Source organism: Ceratotherium simum, chromosome 29 (genome assembly GCF_057802395.1).
Source record: "Ceratotherium simum simum isolate JZ-2026a chromosome 29, ASM5780239v1, whole genome shotgun sequence".
NCBI classification, from domain to species: domain Eukaryota; kingdom Metazoa; phylum Chordata; class Mammalia; order Perissodactyla; family Rhinocerotidae; genus Ceratotherium; species Ceratotherium simum.
In genome coordinates, this window is record NC_141928.1 from 4537489 (window position 1) to 4554409 (window position 16921).

Here is a 16921-nt window from a genome sequence, read left to right on the forward strand (position 1 = left end):
ACAAACCCAGAGCCTGGGATTTACCAGCCCCAAGGGGCCTCAGAACCCCACTGATTCACAGCCGAGGGGACGAGAAACACCTGCAGGCGTCACTGGGAGGAGGGCAAATGGGGACTCAAAGAAGGAGACTTGGCATCAGACATCCTGATCCCAGCTCTGCACTTGCCTGCTGTGGACCTGGGGCAAACTGGCCGACCTCTCTGAGCCTCAGTTGCCCCCTCTGTAAAACGGGATAATGACACCTCCTTTGCAGAGGGTTGCATGGGTTACAGACGATGTGTGGAAACCCTGGACCCAGCTCAGTACCCAGAGTGACTCATTCAGCAGTGTCCATTGCTGAGGGCCAGGCATGGGCTTGGTGCTGAGGGCTGGAGCCCAGAGAGAATGTCTTCTAACAGAGGGGAAAGTTGCTCACAGACAACTGCCAGTCCAGGTTCAGTGGGTTCTGAGCTGTAAGCCAGGAGACCAAGGACCTCAGTGTTCAGAGGTCCACAGGAAGGGACTGTCACCTTGACCATTTACAGAGGAGGAAGCTCAGCCTGAAGTCACACAGCTAGTGAGAGGCTTAATCACATCTGCAAAGTCCCTTTTGCCATATAAAGTAACAGTCACAGCTTCCAGGGACCAGGACGAGGATGTCATCTTTGGGGGCCATTACCCAGCCTACCCTAGTGATTCCATGAAGGACCTTGAGATGAGAGAATTACCCTGGATTAGTCAGGGGGGCCTGTTGGATCACAGGGTCCTTACATGAGGGAAGCATGGTCAACAGCAGAAGAACAAGATGGGATGACGGAAGCAGAGGTCAGAGGGTTGCGCTTGGAAGACGGAGGAAGCAGCCACAAGCTGAGGATTGCAGTGGCCTCTAGAAGCCAAAAAAGATGGGAGAACCATTCTCCCCCAGAGCCTCCAGAAGGAACGCAGCCCTGCAACACCTGAGTTTAGCCCCATAAGACTCATTTGGGGTTTCTGACTCCAGAACTGTAAGAGAATAAATTTGTGTTGTTTGAAGCCACCAAGTTTGTGGCAATTTGTTATGGCAGCCACAGGACACTGATACAGCCCTCAACTGCGCTGACCTTGCCCTTCCCCATGGTCTTGGTTTGCCCGGGTCTCTTACGCTTCTGTTCCAGCACTTACCACTTTGGTCTGGCACACATCTCCCAACTTGTCTGTGAGCAACTCCATAGCCTTCTCTGCTTTCCAAAGCTCCCCAGTCCCCCTCCCCAAAGCCCCATGCACTAGCCTGCACCCGGCGGGCGCCTCATAAATGCTGGTCAAATGTAAAGAAATCTGTGTTTATTTTTATGTACAGCAGTTGAGGGGAACAGGCTTTCGACAGCAGTAACTTCTGGTTTCTCCAGCCCCACAGTCTGACAGCAGGACTGGAATGCCCGGGGCCAGCTGAGTGCCAGTCAGCAGAGTGGGGCAGGCAGCACGTCTGGCTGAGGCAGAGGGGTGCTAGGCCTCCCACTGGGGCAGGAAGCAGCTCTGAGCATCCTGGGCAGCCTGAAAGAGGGCCACTAAAACCAAGGTGACCAGATCCCAGCATGGTGGGCAGCAGGCAGGGTGAGGATGTCTGTGGGTCCCATCTCTGGTCTATTCTTGGCATCAATGTCCACCTGGGGCTACTCTGGCCTTCTGGGCTCTGCCCTGGGTAGGGCACGGAGCTCTTAGACCTGTAGATAACGTCAGCTCCAAAAAGACCCAACCCAGCTCCCACACTTTGCAGCAGGAGAAATGTTGGTCCAGAGAGGGAAAGCAATTTGCTCAAGGTCACACAGCAATTTCATGAGTCTCAAAACAAGCTCGAAGACTCTCGTCCAGTGCTGCCTCCAGGAGACTGGGGTTCTGGGTGCCTGAGGCTGGCCTCCCTCCGGGTGATGGGATCTCAGGGCACGTTGGCCAGAAGCCGGGAGCAGGCACGGCCTCACTTGAGGTTGTGCTGGCTCTCGCGGTGCCGCCGCAGGTCCACCTTGCGCTGGAAGCCCTTGGCGCACAGCTCACAGCTGAAGGGCTTGAAGCCCGTGTGCTTCCGGCTGTGGGTGATGAGGTTAGAGCTCTGGCTGAAGGCCTTCCCGCACACCTGGCACTTGTGTGGCTTCTCACCTGCAGGGCAGCAAGGACGGGTCAGGGCCATCTGCGCCAGGCCTGCTGCCGCAATGCCCTGCATTCGTTCTCCAAACTTTATTACGTTTTATCTTACAGATAGCCCACATTCATTTTAGAAGATAACTAGAAAAGGGAGACATGCAAAAATACAACTATGCTCCCTCCACCTACCGCGTTGTGCCCAGGTTAGGGCAGGGACAGCATCTGTCTTGTTTATCCATATAACCTAGCACGTGGCACAGGGCTGGTGCAAAAGAGGCACTTAGCTGACAGCCCAGGAATGAATGAATGAATAGAGGGATGAATGAATGAGTGGAGGGATGAATGAATGAGTGGAGGGATGGAAGGAGGAATGAGTGGAGGGATGAACGAATGAGAGGAGGGATGAAGAACAGATGAGTGGAGGGATGAATGAATGAGTGGAGGGATGAAGAATGGATGAATGGAGAGATGAAGAAGGATGAGTGGAGGGATGAAGAATGCAAGAGTGGAGGGATGAAGAATGCAAGAGCGGAGGGATGAAGGAGCAATGAGTGGAGGGATGAATGAATGAGTGGAGGGATGAAGAATGGATGAATGGAGAGACAAATGAATGAGTGGAGGGGTGGAAGGAGGAATGAGTGGAGGGATGGAAGGAGGAATGAGCAGAGGGAGGAAGGAGGAATGAGTGGAGGGATGAATGAATGAGTGGAGGGATGGAAGGAGGAATGAGTGGAGGGATGAAGAATGGATGAGTGGAGGGATGAGTGAACCAAGGAATGGAGGGACGAATGAATGGATGAACGGACGAGTGGAGGAACCCAGAAATCATCAGTTTTCACTTTTGCTCTTTCCTCCCAGTATCTTTCCTATCCATTAAGTGAACTCAAGTAACAGTGCGTCCAGCCCTCCTGTCGGAGGGGAGAGCGGCCCCCCTGTGTAACTTGACCCCACCCCCGTCCTGGAGCCGGGACCTCCTCACAGTGAAAGGGGGTTACCCGGAGGCTCTGCCTCACCGGTGTGGATGTAGGTGTGCTTCTTCATGTCTGACTTCTGGTGGAAGCGCTTGCCGCAGAACTGGCAGGGGTAGGGCCGCGTGTCCGAGTGGATGAGCAGGTGGGTGGACAGCGTGGACGAGCGCTTGAAGGCTTTGCCGCACATCCGGCACTCGAAGCTGCGCTCCTGCCGGAGGAAACGCGGCCCCGGGGGGTCAGGCGCAGGCGGGGCCTCGCGACCCGGGACTGCCAAGCTGGGCGCAGGACTGGACCCGGCCAGGATCCCCTGAGGAATAGGACACTCCGTTGGGGTGGCCCCGAGGACAGGGCCTGGAGGAGCAGGACCCAGGCACCCCCAACTGAGACTTGGGGCCTGAGCGGCCTCCTGTGGGATTTTTCCTCATAACCTTCATAGTATCCCCCTCAAAATAAGCCTCAAGACGTGTTTGTTGACTGCCTGATGGACCGACTGATCTGGGAGTTTTTTGAGGGATTCGCATTTCATGCCCCTTAACCCAGAATGAGTTCCTTGAGGCAGGGATGGTCATGGGCTGCAGTGGTTTAGTTAAGAATCAATTATCGGGGGCCCAATCTGGCTTCTGCCTCCTACTAGCCACATGACCTTAGGCAAGTCATTTTACTTCCGTGAGATCCAGTTTCCTCCTCTGTATATTGGGACGGTGATAGTAATGACCTCAAAGGGTCGTCAGGAGGATTGGAGGCAGAGAACTGAGCCGGCAACCGGCATGCGAAACGGGCTCATGATCGTCTCCCCCTTCTCCCACCGGTCGTTCACGTTTACCCAGGTGAGAGCAACTCAGGGCAGTTCCCGGTGTCTCCCTGGAATGGATGATACAGAAGGGGTTCCTGCGCAGGTGGGGCTAGGCAGGACGAGACGAACCTTTAAGGCTGACTCCAAGATTCTAAGGGTCGAGGGCCCTAAAGGTGAAGACACCTGCCCTGACCACCAAGGAGGCCAGAACATTTTGGAACGTCATAGACATCCGGCTGTCCCTGAAGTCCCACCTGGGCCTAGAGCCTCTTTCAGTTGTTCGTGGCCCATCAGGGGCTGACCTGGGTTAAGGGCGGGTGTGGGAGACACAGACGGGAGAGTCAGATAGTGAGGGACCCCGGATCTGTGTCACCCTCAGGGGCAGGTGGGAGACCCAGCCATAGCCCCCTCGGCTTCCTGGGAGGAGCACAGAGCAGGAGTGGGGACCAGGGGCCCTGTGCGGGCCGGCCACCCACCTGGGAGTGAACGTGGGTGTGCTGCTCCAGGCTCACGGCGTGGCCAAAAGTTTTGCCGCAGATGTCGCAGGCGAAGGGCCGGGTCCCGCTGTGGGAGCGGCGGACGTGCACCTCGAGCCCGTGTGGGGTGGAGAACACCTGGGGGCAGGGGCAGAGCATGAGGCCACTTGGGTGCTGCAGAGATGGAGACGGGCCTGGGGTCCCCTGGCCGACCCCACCCCCGGCTCCAGCCACGGGTAGGCCTTCAAGGGAAGGTGCGCTGGATTGCTGATTCTGCTGGCATGTGCTGTGTGTCCTGGGAAGGTCCCTTTCCCTCTCTGTGGCTGGGTTTCCTGTCTATAAAATAGAGGCCAGGAGGGGGGGTCTGGAAGAGCTCTCGTAACCCAATCTAGAGGCTGAAGAGCCTAGTGGTTAAGAATTGGGAGTTGGCCAGAGCCAGGTTTGAATGCTGGTTCTGATATATACTTGGTGTGTGCTCTTGGGCAAATGACTCAACTTCTCTGAACCTTAGCCCTTTATCCACCTCCCAGGGCTCATGAATGTCAAGTGCTTAGCACAGGGCTGAGCACATCATCAGGGCTCAGTGAATAGTGATGAGGACGAACGTTGAGAAGCCTTGATCCCACCAGGAGACCTGAGACTCACAGTGCAGGGAACACACAGCTGTGAACCCCGGCAGCTGCCAGGGTGCGGGAGAGGGGAAGCAGAGTGGGGCCCAAGAGCCCGCCTGCACCCCGGCTGCTCACCTTGTGGCACTTGAGGCAGTGGTACGCGTCCATGCCCGGGGAGTAGCGGAGGCTAAAGTCCAGGGGCGGCTCAGTGCTGGGCACCAGGGGGCTGCCATACAGGCTGACGGAGCGCTCCAGGAAGGCGGACTGCATGGTGGAGGGGGCCTGCCGGTAGCTGTGGCCGTAGGACGAGGCCAGGGCGTCCCAGGAGAAGCTGGGCTTGTAGAACGGGGGTGAGTCGGAGGGTGGCAAGTCCCCGTCCTGGGGTCGAGACAGCACGGTGGGGCCCTCTGTGGACAGTGGAACACACATGTGGTGGTGACTCGTTTAAAAACAGGGCACCCACTCCCCACCCCCCTCCATTAGTGACCTCGCTGAGGTCAGCCGAGGGTGACAGTGGGTAAGCCCCAGATATTTACTGTGGGGGAGGGTCTGGGTGCTCATTGTGGCTCCTCAGCTTTCCAGCCCAGAATTGCCCCCCATCCCCCACTGAGTGCCCACCTCACCCGCTGCGTCAGCCCGCCCAGCTGCTCCTTCTGACCCCCCCACAGAAGCCCTCCTCTGGGATGAGCTCCTCGTCCAAGAGGGGTCCCGGCAGAAGTATCTAGGGAATCTTGTCGCTCCTTCCTGACTCCAAGGGCCCCTGCGTCCAGAAGCCCATCCCCCCCCATCCCCTTGCGCTCGCTGGGGAATGCTGGGTACCTGGCGCAGAGACCGTCCTGGTCAGGCTCGGGTCCAGCTCCAGCCCCGGCTCCCGTTTGAGGCTGGTCCAGTCCAGGCACTGGTTTGGGAACAGGGTGCTGAGGACAGGGTCGTTGCTCAGGACCTGGTCCCTGGCCACTGTGGGGAGACAAGATCATCAGAGCCACCAGCTACAGCTCTGGGAAGTCCAAAGGGAGCCAGGGGGAAGACTCCTTCCCAGGAGGAGGGGGACCCAGAGGGAGACCCACTTGCTGCTGCCTCCCGCTGCTCACGCTCAGGGGCTCTGCCCGCAGGGTGGGGGCTAGGAGGAGATCCCCGAGAACTCTTGGACCAGTCTTGGTTTTTCTGAGCACCCCAACCTCAGCCCTAGATTGGACCTCTGAATAGGACCCACACATCAGCTACCGGGGACCACCTCCAATCCTGATGCTCTCATCACCCCAAGGGGTCAGATAGATGAGTGCATTCATTCAGTCATTCATTCAACCAACATTTTCTGAGCTCCTCCCGCTTCCAGACTTGGAAGAGGGGCCACTTTGGGTGGGATGCTGCTGCATCTGCATCACGTGGGGCAGGGAGCCCCGCGTGCGTGCCTCAGGAGGCCCGCCTGGGCTCTCACTCACCGGGGCTAAGGGCAGGAGGCCAGACAGGCTCATCCTCCTGCACACGGGGCTGGTGGTAGGTGTGAGCCTTCTTGCTCTTCACCAGGAAGGAGCGTGGCATCTTCAGCGTGAGCTCCACACCTACAAGGGGGGAGGGTGAGAACGGTTAGGAGGCCCAAGAGGACAATACTCCTGTATTTTAGAGCATCCTTCTGAAATCAAACACCCATGGTCCTGGATTGAATAATGTCCCCCAAAAGTTCATGTCTACTTGGCACCTGTGAATGTGACATTATTTAGAAATAAGGTTTTTGCAGAGAAGTTAAGATGAGATCATCCTGGGTTAGGGTGGACCCGAATCCAATATGACTATTTTCCTTATAAGAAGAGGGAAATTTGGACACAGACACGGACACACAGGGAGAACGCCACATGGAGAGGGAAGCAGAGATAGGAGTGATGCAGCCATAAGCCAAAGAGCACCAAAGATTGCTGGCAACGACCAGAGTTAGGAGAGAGGTTGAAAAAGACTCTCCCTCAGAACCTCCAGAAGGAACTGGCCTTTGCTGACACCTTGATTTCGTATTTCTAGACTCCAGAATCCTGAGAGAGTACATTTCTGTGGTTTTCAGTCACCCAGTTTGTAGTTCTTTGTTATGGCAGTTACAAATCCTGACCTCCCTCACTACTCCCTTGCCAGGAAACTAACACACCCAACCTCTAGAAAACCCCAGGGCCAGGCTGCTCTCACCTGCATGCCCTGAGTGGCACTGGGAGCAGAGAAGGAAAGGCGGGGTGTCTGCATATGTGACATACTGTAGACCCCACATCCAGAAAGCTGCATTTGCATCCTGTTGGGATCTGCCTTCTGAGGCTACAGAAAGGGATGGTCTGAGCTCAGGTTTTGGAGTCAGAGGCTCATGGGTTAGAATCCCTGCTCACCTGCTGTGCAGTCTGGGGCAGATACTTAACCTCTCTGGGCCTATTCCCTTTTCTGTAAGGTGGGGCGTCCAGGGTAGTGCTGGTGAGCTCATCAGCTCAGTGCTATCACGGGGGGCCTGGCAGGTGGGCTGCAGCCGGGGGCCACCTCAATTGCAAATCTACCTTATTATGTAAGCTGGGAGCCCCTGCAGCCAGAGCAGGGCTGGTCCCCAGACAGAGAAAGGCCTTCTCTCTCAGGGTGGGTAGAGGGGAGGGTTGGAGTTGGGTGTGGGGTCCAAGGCGCGAGAGGACCCTCCACTCCACCCAACCTGGAGGCCTGAGGTCTCTCTGGACACGGAGGAAGAGGAGAATGTGCACCAACTCCAGGAGCAAGCAGTGGGCAGCCTAGCCTAGCCCTGTCACTGAACCCACTGGTCAAGGGGTGGGGGAAGACATCGAGGACCAAATCAGTGAAGGGACCGGCCCTTGATCCCAGGTGGGAGTTGGGGAGGGGCAGAGCCAGACCAGCCTGACACCCAGGACTCCTGGCCTCCTGTGCAGAGCCATCTGGGGCAGAGGGTGTCTCCTCCTCCCCCAAAAGTTTCACATTCCTGTGCCCAGCCTGCGAGGCTCTGCTGAGGGCTCCTGGGAGACAGAGAGCATCTTCGAGTGGTCCTCTCTCCTCCCCATCCCCATGCTGCGCCCAGGTAGAAGCTCAGAGGAAATACTCAGTCCGGACCTGTGGGCTCCTCTGCTGGTCCCATTCCCCAGGCCTTGGAGGAGGAGTCCCTCTCATCCCCCGCCCTCCCCTGGTCCAGCCCTATGCAGGGCTGCAGGGGCTGCAGGGCTGGGCGATAGGGCCTAGCGCGGGAAAGGGATTAGGGCTGCTCTGAACAACAGCCAGGGCCTGGGTGATAAGGCTGTGGTTGAGGAGCTGGCTGGGAGGAGGGAGATTAGAGAGGGCAGCTTGGGGCTCTGCCTTTGGAGCAAACCCAGGGAGTCACCCCTTCCCCAAGAAGATGACCCAGAGCCAGGTAGAAGAGGGACCCCTAACTGCCCAGAGCTCCCTGGGGGCATCAAGAGTTTGAGCCTGCTCCGCCCGGAGGCCATCCCAGGCCCCGCCCTCCTTGCTATAGGCCTCAGTGTCCAGATCTGCTAAATGGGGATGACAACCCAACCTCTTGGGATTGCTGGGGCAAGAAGGGACATTTATTTATTACACACAAGTGTGTAAAGTGCTCCACGTGGTGCCTGGACCACAGGGAGCGCTGAGCGGGTGGTGGTTTCTCAGCCCACAGGAGGAGGAGCTTCAGGAGGGCATGCACTGCTCCTACCCTGTCCTGCCTGGTTGCATCCCCAGCGCTTGACCCACAGCAGGCACGCTCCAAGGATAGGAACCAGCCCTGGACCAGGAGCCGGGACCTGCTCCAGGCCCTTCCCCTCTGGACTCTGAAGTGAGGTAGCAGGACTTGAAGGCCTCTGGGGTCCTGTCCAGCTGTCAGATTTTGACCTCACAAGGCTCGCCTGGCATGCTGTCTCCCCAGGCCTGTAGGGCAGCCCGCGGTGGCCTTATCTCCCAGGGACAGTCTTCTTCCTCCTGTCTCCTCCGCCTCCCCCACCAGGGCTCCCCACACCCCCCATCCTTCCTCCTTCTAACTCTTGGCTTCAGGTAGCCCCCTGGGGAGGCCAACCCTGGGCAGAGCGGGAGGAGACCCCCATGCACTGGGGGGGGCCAGGAGACTGGGTTCCCTCGCCTTCTGTTCTAGGGGGGCCTCGGAGGACTGCAGTCTGTCTCTCTATCAAAAGATGATTTCTTTTTACATAATATTTTATTAGTAAATCAACTAGAACCAAAGACAGGCAGTAAAGCTGCTGCACCAGAGCACCAGGAAGTACTTCCAGCAGCCGGGGTCCGCACGGCTTTGCTCCCTCGCTCCTGACCTGTGAGCTGAGGTGCTATTACCCCACTTGATAGAAAAGGAGCCGAGGCTTAGAGACCAGCTCCGGCTCCCAGGGCCGAGGGAGGTGGAGCAGGACCCGGCCGCCCGCCCCAGGCCTCCACGCTCTCGCCCATCAGACCAGGGACTGGGCATTTATTCAGTGCGGAGGGAACTGAGCTGACATGCTAAGGAGGAAGACGAGGCAGCGCTCAAAGCTCCCTGTGTGCATTGTGTCACCAAATCTGACGCCCACCGGGGCGAGGGTCACGGGGGGAAACAGGCTGAGAGAGGAAAGCGGCTTGTCCAGGGTCTGGCAGCAGAGCCAGGCCCAGTGCCCCTGCCCTGCCAGGACTTGACTCCTGGCCCAGGGCTCTGCCCATCTGCATCTGTGGTCCTTTAAGCACCCGATGGAGACAGCCTGCCCGAAGCAGGGAGTGCAAGGCTGGTTGGCGGGACAAGATGGTGGAGAAAGCAATTCCCCTGACCTTCACATCTTTTCCAGACCCCAGAAGCCTGCACTTGGGTTCCTGAAGCACTTTGGATGGAGAGCAGGTGAGAGCACAGACTTCCTTTAGGAAGCTTTGGTCTTCCCTCGGGCTCAGAACCTGAGGAGACCCTAGGGGTCACCTGATTCGAACCCAGGATGACAACACGACAATCACACTCTCTAGGGTTCACGAGCACTTACACCTGGGAGCAAGGGGCCCAGTTTCTGGGGTTCCCTAGCTGGAGGAAGGTGATTCTCGGGGCCTACTCTGGTGATCCCCCCACAGCCTCCAATGTCTTTCCCCTTCCTTCCCCAGAATGTCCTCTCCGCTAAGCCTGGCAAAGTGACAGTGGCACAGCCAACCCCATGGCCAAGCCTTCAAGCTCACCATGGGGACCAAATGCATCAGGAGAACTTCCCTTTGGCCTCTGTTAGCTGACTTTAAAAAAAAAAAAACAGGAACCAATCACCTATACTGCAGTTAATTAACAACCACACCGTTTTGATTCACATGAACCCGTTCTGAGAAAGAGCTAAGAGCAGAGATTGTGAAAGAAGCCTAAGATTTCTTCATAAAACAGAGGCCTTGATGGTATCGGGCCTCCGGAAAGAGACTCATCGTTAACATCTCTTCAAAAACCCCCAACCCTGATAGAGGGCCCCCCGACCCTGAGTCAGAATCTCTGCGGAGGCTTCTGAAGGGGGGTGGCCCTACACCCCAACTTCCAGTGGAGCCAGAGCAGCAGGCCTGTGATTTCCATGCAACTTCAGCTCCCGTGGGGCTGAGTCTGATTTTGTGACCTTGAGCTTGACTATGTCAGCCGCCAACCTGGGGCTTGGTTTTCCTCTCTCTCAAAACGGACGGTTGGACTAAGAGATTTCTAAACTTCCCTTTTGCTCTAAAATCCCATGCACGGTTTACTGACCTTCAGCGCCAGACCGACCCACCTAGACTAAGAAACTCGTCTCTCGGGTTCCCTTTTGGGAGGTTGGGTAAGACTGGGTTGTTCCTCAGAGTCAGCTACAGAAGTCCCTGTGGACTTCCTTTATGTTTAAAGATGTGACTCAAGGGGAACACAAACAAACAAACAAAAAAAAACTCTTTCCATGCAGGAGTCGAGGGAAGTGAGCCCAGGTCATTTTAGGGGCCCCAGCAGAGAGTGGTCACTATTACTATTGGAGGGTTCTCAAATTTCTCCTCCTAAGTTCAGAGAATGCGAGATCAAAAGTAAGAGAATCAACATCTGGGTGTGTACCCAAAGAATTGAAAGCAGGGACTTGAACAGATATTTGAACACCCATGTTCACAGCAGTGTTAGTCACAATAACCAAAAGGTGAAAGCAACCCAAGTGTCCATTAGTGAAGGGATGGATACACAACACGTGGTCTATCCATGCAATGGAATATTTCAGCCTTGAAAAGGAAGGAAATTCTGACACCTGCTATGACATGGATGAACCTTGAGGACATTATGCCACGGGAAATAAGCCAGTCACAAAAGGACAAATACTATATGATTCCACTTGTATGAAGTACTTAGAGTCATCAAATTCACAGAGACAGAAAATAGAATGGTGGTTGCCAGGGGCTGGGGGAGGGGGAATGGGGAGGTAATGTTTAATGGGGACAGAGATTCAGTTTTGCAAGATGGAGAAAGTTCTGTAAATGGATGGTGGTGATGGTAGCACAACAATGTGAATGTACTTAATGCCACTGAACTGTACACTTAAAAATGGTTAAAATAGTCAATTTCATGTTATGTATATTTTACCTCAATAAAAACAAAAATGAATGAATGAAACACTTCCTGGGCATCTCTATATTAGAGACTAAAGCAGCTCCCATTGGTTCAAATTCCTGGAACAAATGAACCAAAAAACTTCCCTCCAGACTAAGGAGGGGTAAGGTTTTCTGATGTTTCTGAAAAGAGTCGGGAGGTTGTGTCAGAGTGAAGCATCACGCGATCAGGCTATTTTCCCGGGGGGCGATCTGGCCCCGGAGACTTCAGGAGCTCTGTGTCTCCAGGAGGAGCCCCCAACCCCACCCCACCCTCCTGAAAGCCTTGAGAACACGGTATGCACTGGTTTTGAGTGATTCCATCAATTAGACCTAACCCAGGTATAGCTCTCTGACGTTCCCCAAGAACTTGCTGCAGGTAAACCGGCATACTGATCCCAAAATCTGAGTTGGAAGAGACCTTACACATCTCCTTATCCAAAGACTCTCTTCTGCACCACCTCCAAGGACAATAAACTTGCCGTTTCACCAAGACCCTGAAATACTCTACCCACTGCCCACTGAGAAGTACACAGGAGGTGCGAGCCCCGGGGGGCAGGTGCAGCTCAGAGGACTTCTAATCTCCACCAGATCCACGACCAGAGAGTGCAGATTAATTTGCCCCCTGTCCACCGAATCTCATGAAAGCTGTGGACTTTCTCCCCAGAAAAATATTCACAGGCACAACCCACAGCGATTTCGTGGACTCCCGCTTAACAAGACGTATTTTAGAGCGAGTGCCTATCCCCAAGGACTCTAACTTGGCTTTTTCTCCAAAAATGGATAGAAAAGGCTATAACAATCACAGGGAAAGGAGAGCTGAGACACCACCTCTTATTCCTGGAGGCTGGGGAGTGCAGTGGGAGATGGCAGCCTCCTCTGTCCCCTCAGGATGAGAAGGTACCTCACTCTCAAAGTGTCCCAGGACCCTTGGTGAAGGTCGCCTGGGACTGTGGATGCTGGGGCTAGAACTTCTTTCAGAGTTCTCTCAACCCCACTCTCTTATTTTACAGACAAAAAAAGGCTCAGAGTGCTGTGGGGATGGGGCCAGTTTGTGCCTAAGGGGGGACACCAGCTTAGGCACCTCCATGTGTGTTGTGCCATGCTCTGCCCAGGTCCCTGGGACAGCTAGGGTGTAGGTATGACATCGTGCACGTTGGTGATAGCTGTCAGCCTAAAACTGAGTTTTGAAAAGGGTGTTTGTGTACAACTGGTGGAAGGCGTAATTCCTATACAGGCTCGCAGCATCTCCGATAAGACTGTCTCCTTACCACTGCTTCTCTCCTGGGTTCAAGGGCTGAAAGCTCCATCCTCTAAAAGAGATTTTCCAGCTCACCTTATTTTTCCTATGACTGCAAAAGGGGCTAGGTAACCTGCCTGGAAACAATCTAAGTCAGACATGCAAATTTGAAAAGAAGCGGCAGGGACGGGTCTACAGCACTCACCTGTTCCCGAGATCTGCTGGTCCCGGTCCTGCGGTGGGAACCTGGAAGTCTCTCTCTGGGGATCGGCCTCACTCTGTCAACTTCGTGACTCTGTGCACAAATAGATACTTCTCCTTTTTTTTTTTTTCCTCTCTCTCTCTGTGCGTGTGTGTGTGTTTTTTTTTTCCTCTTCTGTTCCCCTCCCTGATTTTCAATCTGATTATTTGTGTCAAAATCTGGCGGCGAAGGAACAGCCAATAGAGAGGGTGCGAGCGCACGGCTGTATTTGCTTATCAAAGCTTTCCAGGACCCAGGACTCTTGATTCTCATTTCTAACTCTCGACTCCTGGAGCAGCACTTTCTCTCTCCGGAAATTTTGAATAACATCTGGATGAAAAGAAAGTTATGGCTAAATCATTAAATTTAAATAGTTAAGATAAAACCTTTACTCATAAACCTAATTTTGTATGGAAGACTCCTAACTTTCTTTAGCTTTTTTCTTTTTCTTTTTCTATCTTCTTTCTTTCTGTCCCTCTCCTCTCTCTCTTTCTTCCTTCCCTCCCTCTCGTCTTTCCCTCTCTCCTTCCTTCTCTCCCTTCACAAGTTCAGCATTCCGAGGCTCCGGCTCTCCCTGCGGCAGCCAGGGGCACTCTGCTGCAAAGCCCTCGGCTTGTGAGCCACTGCGGACGTGGACAATCTGAGAGGCCCCTCTTCTCCTTTCAGAGGTGACCTTTGAGAAGAAAAGTCAAATTTGAGCTTCCCCAGACTTGACTCTAGAATGGGCGCAGGAGCAGCCCGGTGTGGTAGTGAACTCAGGTGCTTCAAGATAGTGAGACCCTCACCCTCCCAGGCCCATGGGCCGGCTGCGCTCCAAGTCCCAGGGCCTGCATGTGCCGCCATCTGGTGGCCACAGGGGAGACCAGGGGAGACCCACGGGGGCCTCCAGCATGTCCCCGGTCAGCAGGGGGAAAGCGGGACGGCCAGTCTCGGACATTTCATCCTATTCGGCACGGAGTCCCATCCCCTGATCCCCCCACCCTCCTGTTCCTCCTCTGCCCTGCAGCCTCCTCCAGCTTACAGGATGACTGATTTATTTCAGGAGGTTTTGCATAAGATGAGAACTCACAAAGTAGAGCACTGTTAGGCTGATTTGCATGTTCTTCCAGCCCAGCACTGGTGAGATTATGTTTCCCTCATAAAGAAAACAAGTCTGGCAACAGGAAGCCCCAACTTAAACTGCAAGTCCAAGGTCCGACACAAGGAGAAAGGGGGGGTTTGGGGCGAGGTCTCTGCTGCTGGGCCTAGCCCTGGAGTGCCAGCCTGGAGGTCACCAGGGCCTGCGAGATGCCGCCGGGGTGCAGGGCCCAACCACAGGCCACACACAGGAGACAATCACCCCCAGCCCTCAGACCCTCTTCTTGGCAAAGAGAGACTAGTGGAAGCATCTGGAATATTCTTCGGATGTGCACATTGCCAACACTCAACTGGAACTGTTTGTCATTATGGAGAAAACTTAGAAAACAATTCAAGGACATTAAGAAAAAAATTCTCTGTTAAGTCCTCATTTCTTCACATTCTCACTTCATTTTACACACATATCCATATTTTGCCAGTGTAAACCAGCAGGTGTTTCTTTTTCCACTGAATGTTATTTAACTTGAGTGCCTCCTAAATTCTCTTGCAGCTTTTATTAACATAGTTAATGGTTTCACATTTTTCCATAGTTTACCTCACCAACCGCTTTCTCTATTTGGGGAATATATTTCCCCTTTCTCTATTTAGTTGTTTGGGGTGTTTTCTAGTATAAAGTTGCTATATGGGGCACATACAGTTCAGCTGCTTGTTCTAAGGTTGTAGTCCCACATTAGGGTCCTTAGCTTCCCCCTTGAGTAACCAACTCAGGGACTCCCTTCCTAGACCAGGCTCCCAGCCTGGAAGTAAAGGCAGGCCTTCCTGGGAGCCCCCTGGGGTCCCCTCTATGGGAGAACAGGGTCCAGGCCTCCAGCCTCTGGCACAAAAGTCACAGCTGGGGGCTCCAACGCAGCATCACTCAGGCCCTTGCTGCCCGGGACCTCCCAGCCTCTGGAGCCCCTCCAGAGCAGCCTGCAGGGCTGACACCAATCCTGTTAGCAGGCAGCCCTGGACATGAAGTGCTCTCATTTAGCCTCTCCCACGGGCTGAATCCCTCCAGCATCCCTGTATCCATTCAGGCATTCATCAACAGTTCTTGTTGGTACCTCCATGTGCCAGCTTCCTCCTTCTTCCCCGTCCTCTTCCTTCCTCCCTGTCTTAGTCAGCTCCAGCTGCCATAACAACACACCACAGACTGGGTGACTGGAACAACATCTGTTTCTCACAGAGGCTGGGAAGTCCAAGACAAGGTACAAGGTACCAGCAGATTCAGCTTCTGGTGAGGCAAGCTTCCTGGCTTTCTGAGAGCCACCTTCTTGCTGAGTCCTCACATGACAGAGAGAGACAGAGAAAGAGAAAACACTCTGCTCTCTCTTCCTCTTCTTGTAAGGACACTAATCCCATCATGGGGGCCCCACCCCCATGACCTCATCTAACCCTAATTATCTCCCAATGGCCCCACTTCCAAATACCATCATATTGGGGGTTAGAGTTTCAACATATGAGTTTGGGAGGGACACATTCAATCCATAACACTCCCTTAGCTAGTACATGTTTATTGAGTTTCTACTAGGTACCAGAGGCTGGAATTTCAAACAAGAACCAGACAGGAGCCCTCATGAGCTCCTTCCTGGTCTAGCAGGGAGACAGGGTACCCTGAAATGTACTATTTGAGGTGCTAGGGCTGTGATGTAAATAAACGTGGTAAGCAAAGCCGCGCAGGGCATTGGGAAATGGATCCAGACTTGGGGGGATAGTGAAGGAAGTGACATCTAAGTTGATGCCAGGCTGAGTTAGTTGGGAGAAGGAAAGTAGGAAGGAGTGTCTAAAAAGATGGACACTGTGTGCGAAGAGCTGGGAGACAGGACCTCTGAAGGGTACTGAGTAGCCAGTATAAGTGGAAAAGGTGGAGACTGAAGGAAGGGGAGGGGAGGATAGGACATTCAAGAGATGAGCCTAGAGAAGAAAGAAGGAGCGAGATCAGGTAGATTCCTCTCTGGTTTAAAAACCCTCAACGATTTCCCTTTACCTAATGGGACAAAAATCTCAGTTTCAGAAATTAACACTCGGTGTTTTTCATGGTGTCAGAACTCTTTCAAATGACAGCACTTTTTCAGATGCAAGTTGCAGAAACTCAGTTTAAACTAGTTTAATAACAACAACAAAACAATTAGTTCATGTCACTGAAACACATCTGCTTCAGGCACGGTAGGATCCAGAAGCTCAAGTGATATTGTCTGGATCTTCTTCATTCCTGTCTCAGGACGTTTGCATTTGTTGTCCCCTCTGCCTGGATGGCCTAACTCCCAGATCTTCCCATGGCTGACTCCTTCTTTTCATTCAGGTCTCGGCTGAAATGTCACCTCTGCAGAAAGACCTCCCTGGCCCTCAACTAAAGCAGGATTTTCCCACCCCAGTCACTTTCTGCTCCATCAGCCTACCCTTTGTTCTGCTTGGCATTTGTAATTATCTGAAAATATCTTGTTGATTTATTACCTTTTTATTTATTTATTTTTTGGCCTGATTGTCCACAAGGAAAGTAAGCACTACAAGAGCAGTGGTCGCATTTGCCTGGCTCACAGCTGAATCTCCAGAGCTTAGAACAGCATATGGTAGACATCAATAATGTATTTACAGAATGAATGAATGAATGAATGAATATCTCTCTCCATCTCTCAGCTTTGCTTTCTTCTGGGCTGGCCTTATCCTAGGGCCAAACCACCAACATCACCATTGTGGAAATTAATAAAAGAAACCTCAACCAAATTGGAGTCAGGAAGGCCTGTAGGGGGAGCTCTCATATCCCATCACACCACATCAATTACACCAAACAGGAAGAGACAGGCTCTTGTATCTTTAGCAAGAAGTAAAACTA

General features: G+C 53.7%; 1 protein-coding gene across 2 annotated transcripts; it reads right to left on the bottom strand.

The window, feature by feature from the left end:
* Nucleotides 1-1284: 1284 nt before the first annotated feature.
* On the bottom strand, nucleotides 1285-13038 carry GFI1B (growth factor independent 1B transcriptional repressor). Of its 2 annotated transcripts, none has more exons than XM_004423610.3 (7): nucleotides 12937-13038; nucleotides 6388-6507; nucleotides 5765-5902; nucleotides 5081-5352; nucleotides 4335-4472; nucleotides 3108-3273; nucleotides 1285-2109 (listed from the first exon to the last, which is right to left on the bottom strand). In XM_004423610.3, the coding sequence occupies exons 2-7, from the start codon at nucleotides 6485-6487 to the stop codon at nucleotides 1931-1933; spliced, it is 993 nt and encodes a 330-aa protein (XP_004423667.1). In that variant the 5' UTR covers nucleotides 6488-6507; nucleotides 12937-13038; the 3' UTR covers nucleotides 1285-1930. The 2 variants fall into 2 exon arrangements, with proteins under 2 accessions (XP_004423667.1, XP_014637772.1); XM_014782286.2 differs by having other exon boundaries at nucleotides 3108-3372.
* Between the last annotated feature and the right edge of the window lie 3883 nt (nucleotides 13039-16921).